Source organism: Gadus chalcogrammus, chromosome 3 (genome assembly GCF_026213295.1).
Source record: "Gadus chalcogrammus isolate NIFS_2021 chromosome 3, NIFS_Gcha_1.0, whole genome shotgun sequence".
In the NCBI taxonomy this organism is placed as follows: domain Eukaryota; kingdom Metazoa; phylum Chordata; class Actinopteri; order Gadiformes; family Gadidae; genus Gadus; species Gadus chalcogrammus.
The window spans coordinates 26,573,983-26,578,982 of NC_079414.1; the positions used below are offsets into that span (position 1 = coordinate 26,573,983).

The 5,000-nt window shown below is 48.5% G+C and overlaps 1 protein-coding gene across 1 annotated transcript in view; it reads left to right on the plus strand.

Moving 5' to 3' along the window:
- LOC130380139 (phosphatidylinositol 4-kinase type 2-beta-like) overlaps nt 1-5,000 on the plus strand; it is a 6,362-nt gene that overhangs the window by 819 nt on the left and 543 nt on the right. The window contains exons 2-5 of the mRNA XM_056587321.1: nt 96-198; nt 311-444; nt 2,218-2,277; nt 3,055-5,000. The exon at nt 3,055-5,000 is cut by the window's right edge and continues 543 nt beyond it. Of these exons, the coding sequence (XP_056443296.1) occupies nt 96-198; nt 311-444; nt 2,218-2,277; nt 3,055-3,228 (471 nt within the window). The 3' untranslated portion in view covers nt 3,229-5,000. The remainder of the gene's footprint in view (nt 1-95; nt 199-310; nt 445-2,217; nt 2,278-3,054) is intronic.

Genomic DNA, 5,000 nt, shown 5'->3' on the forward strand with positions numbered 1-5,000 from the left:
CCCCCTCCCTCCCTCCACCCCTCTTTCCCTCTCCCTTCCTCCCTCCCTCCACCCCTCTTTCCCTCCCCCCTCCCTCCCTCCCTCCTGGTTCGTAGGAAACCGAGTGGTCCGAGACCAGCTCAGATTCCTGCGTCAAGATCGCGGCCATAGACAACGGCCTTGCCTTTCCCTTTAAACACCCTGATGAATGGAGGGCCTGTGAGTATTCCAGCACCCCACCGGCCTCTCGCCTTACACCTCTCCCTTCTCCTGCCAGGGATCCGTGCCCTAACCCTCCCCCCTCTCCCCCCTCTCCCCCCTCCTCCCCCAGACCCCTTCCACTGGGCCTGGCTGCCCGCCGCCAAGGTGGCCTTCTCCCAGGAGACCAGGGACCTGGTGCTGCCCCGCCTCTCAGACATGAACTTTGTACAGGATCTCTGTGAGGACCTCTATGAGATGTTCAAGGTACACGCATTCACGTTGAGGCCGTTGAGCAGACACTATAGGAGATACTAGGAGAAACAACAATATGTCGCTGTCAGTGCTGTATGGACGTTCATAGAAACGAGTGCCAAGCACTAACAATCGTTAGGTTAACCCATTCCCCATATACAGCTAAGATCGCTAGGATAAGATACTACACAATGCTAAGAACTATTTTTAAGTGCGTGAGAGGGGTGTGGGGGGGGGGGGTAGAGTAAGGGGGATGCTATGCAAAGTCCAGGTGAACTCTGAATAAGGGAGTCTTGACTGGTTTGCGGACGCTGGTGAGCGACTCTGCGGTCCTGACGTCGGCAGGGTGCTCGTTCTGCCGCTGCGCTGCCAAAACAGAGTGTGTATACACACCGAAAATAAGACCCTGTTTTTAAACTGGGGACGGCAGCAGCATTTATAACTGAGGCGCCACCAACGGTTATTTAAGAGGGATTGAAAACAAATGACCAGGCCTGTGCTCGTCTGGGGTTAGTATCCAGCGAGAGACAAGCCAGTCATCAGATGCAATTATTTCGGAAAGAGCTGCAATGCTTATAATCAGCAGAGCCAATCACGTCTCACGGTCCAACCCATGCCTTTCACCACGTTTAACAAATGCACACTCAAGCGCTTTTTGAGATTCTGTACGTGCACTGAAATGAGTTTCCCATGTCTAATGCTAATTAGCTTATGGCTTGGCTCATTTCTGGACGAGACTCGGATATTGCGTGCGAACATGAAACAAATCTGTTTGATTACCGCCGACTTCCAAGAATGTTTTTTGCAAAATTCTACACGATGTAGTGCAGTTTACTCTTCATAACTGATTTACATTCTGAGATATCTATATTGATTCTGCCAGCTCATGACATCACCCAGTCTGGCCCCAGCTGGGTGTTATATATGCCAGACAAAAAGGTAGAATGTGTATAAATTAGTCGAATTAGTCGTTTTTCTGTGACTCTGTGACAATATTTGCTGAGAGTATTGATGTGAAGAATGATACGGCTGAGTGTGACTCCTGTTTGTGAAGACTTTTTGTCTGAAGTCTGTGGTGACACGTTCCTTTTTGAAGATTATATAAATTTGGCATTAACCCACATATTTCAATAACGGATAATATTAACAAAAGATACAAACAATATGAACGCAATCAACATATACATCATGCCATGTGTAATCCAGAAAACAAACAGGTTCTGGTTTTCTTTATTTCTTTATTTATTCATTGAGGGCATTTAGCAGACGCTTTTATCCAAAGCGACTTACACATAAGTACATTTGTCAGAAGAAGGAGAAACAACAATATATCTCTGTCGGTACAGTAAGGATGTTCATAGAACCAAGTGCCAAGCACTAACAATCGCTATGTTAACCAATGCCCCTAATTCACCAAAGATAGCTAGGATAAGATACTACACAATGCTAATTTGTATTTTTATGTAACTTAAGTGCGTAAGAGGGTTGTGGGGGGGTGGTAAGGGGGAAGGCTCTGCAGAGTCTCGGGGAACTGTGAACAAGTGAGTCCTGAGTATTTTGCGGAAGCTGGTGGTCGTCCCTCGCTGGCTGTAAACTCTGTGGTCTGCGGTGGCTGTTCCCCTCACAGCCATCTAGCGCTGGGCCACGGAATGTGTCGCTGGTCTGCTGCCCCCTACCAGGCCACTGCCGTGACCAGCGTCACATGCCTCACACGTGCGTGACACACGCCAGGTTTAAGGAGCGCTCCTCCGCGATGATGTTAACTTTGTTTTGAACCTTTTTCAGACGGACAAAGGCTTCGACAAGACCATGTTTGAAAGACAGATGTCGGTCATGAGGGGGCAGGTAAGATATGAGATTTCACCCATGTTTCTGCTCTTCACCCTAAATCAGTTTATTAAAGTATGCTTGCATAAAGGTCACTTTAATGTAAGTCCATTTTGAGCTGTCTTTCATTGAAATAGTATACAAAATTGCAAAATACTAAGTGGTAAGTGATTGTACTGAAAGAAATTAATTTATCTGAAAGTGTATTGTAGTACACTTACATGAAGAGTACTGTGATCAAGAAATAAGTAACCAGGCATGAGTGGGATTAGCTATTACAAGCCATGTAGCCATCTGCCCATCCCTGTGTTTTTGTGACATCGCACTGTATAGGCTGGTAGACTGATCTATCCAGCGTACATCTAGGTGCACACGCCCACTTGTGATGTCACTAAAACACAGGGAACGACTTACATCCAAACAGCTTGTAATGTGCAAATCACACTCGCACCCGGTGGCATGATATCTCCCCTTTATCACTTACTTAGAATACAGTATACTCAAAGCAAATGTACTAGATAACATAGCATAAGATATACTTTATTCATCTCGGCAGAGAAATGTAGGCGTACGAGCAACCAGCATACATACACACAACCCAACACAACACATGTATACATACGTATCCCACCTAAACAAAACCATGAGCCCACAAAAAAAAAAACAAGGATAGAAAAAATTATTTCATAAGTACACGCACCCATCACTATAAGTCCTTGTACTTAATGGTTGATCCCAATCACACCCGGTGGGGTGATATCACCTCGTTAAGTTGCACACCCCCCCCCCCCCCAGGTGCTGAACCTGAGCCAGGCGCTGAAGGACGGCCGCAGCCCCATCCAGCTGGTCCAGATGCCTCGTGTGGTGGTGGAGCGAAGCCGCTCCGGGGGCCACGGCCGCGTGGTCACCCTCGGCAACGCCTTCACTCAGACCTTCCACTGCAAGAGGCCCTTCTTCACCTCCTGGTAGACAGTGTGAGGAAGAGGAAGAGGAGGAGGAGAGGCCCTTCTTCACCTCCTGGTAGACAGTGTGAGGAAGAGGAGGAGGAGGAGGAGAGGCCCTTCTTCACCTCCTGGTAGACAGTGTGAGCAAGAGGAGGAGGAGAGGCCCTTCTTCACCTCCTGGTAGACAGTGTGAGGAAGAGGAGGAGGAGGAGGAGGAGAGGCCCTTCTTCACCTCCTGGTAGACAGTGTGAGGAAGAGGAGGAGGAGGAGAGGCCCTTCTTCACCTCCTGGTAGACGGTGTGAGGGAGAGGAGGAGGAGGAGGAGGAGGAGGAGAGGCCCTTCTTCACCTCCTGGTAGACAGTGTGAGGAAGAGGAGGAGGAGAGGCCCTTCTTCAACTCCTGGTAGACAGTGTGAGGAAGAGGAGGAGGAGGAGGAGAGGCCCTTCTTCACCTCCTGGTAGACAGTGAGGGGGGGGGGGGGGAAGAGGCCCTTCTTCACCTCCTGGTAGACAGTGTGAGGAAGAGGAGGAGGAGGAGAGGCCCTTCTTCACCTCCTGGTAGACAGTGGGGGGGGAGGAGGAGAGGCCCTTCTTCACCTCCTGGTAGACAGTGTGAGGAAGAGGAGGAGGAGGAGGAGAAGAGATCCTTCTTCACCTCCTGGTAGACAGTGGTGGGGGGGGAGGAGGAGGAGAGGTGATAAGGAGAGGCGGTCCATCTGTCGGTTTACCTCTCGAGACTCCTCCCCTCTTCTTCTGAGCCTTCTCGTTTGGAATGCGGCCTGGGGAGGGTTTAGGGTGTGAATTGGAACGGCCCCCGGCTGGTGATTGGCTGTTTGTCACAAGAACGCCCGGTCATAAAACTCCTTTTGAATGTCGGGACTATGAAGAATGTTTTTGTTCTTAGTGCCGACATTCCTGTTGATGACTCTTCGAAAGTAAGAACATTCTCGGTATTTGAATGATGGATACTGACGCCTTGGGTTGGTTCGTTAGGGTGGTCAATTAAGGGACGACTATTGAATATTATGGGCCTTGACCTTTTATAACGAGTGGTCAAGGTGGAGGGGTCGAGACTCTTGAGAGAGCTTGAGATATTGGCATTCCAAATTCCTTTGTGGGCCTCGAGGTTCTGTGAGATTTTCACGGGCAATTCGTTTAGAGGAAACCTTGGGTTTTACACGCGTTGCTTGAAGAGTTTTTGAAGGAACTCTCTACGTCCTGTAGCTCAGCTTCGAGCTACAGGCGACCCCAAACGCGCACCGTAGTGTCACGCTGTTATTTCCGAGTTTGAAGGTACCACTGTATTTTCTATGACACACCTGCTGGTACTGATACGTTTTTAGTATTTTATGCAAAGTTTTCCAGAGTTTACAGACGAACCCTGACCCGAACCACCACCAACTTGATGAAGGCTCAACCTGTTCACTCCCTCGATAGACTCTTCTTTGCCTTGTGTCGATCACCCCCTACCCCCATGGACACGTGCACACTCACCCCGGACACGTGCACACTTTTCTATTTATATTGGTATTATATTGGTTTGGTGCATAAGTAAGCAAAACACAAAAAAAATAACTAATTTATGACAACCTTTTAGTCCAGTTTCGGCCTCATCTGTCCAACAACCACAACCACATCCCAATTCCCCCTTGCTTCACTGTTGCCAAAATATCCCAAAAAGGATCATTGAAAGTTTTCCAGAATAGGATATCAAAACTTGAAAACCTGATTTCTTTGGATTTGATTTGTGGTGAGGAGGAGGAGTTAAGGAGTTCCACGTTGCTTGAATGTAACCCG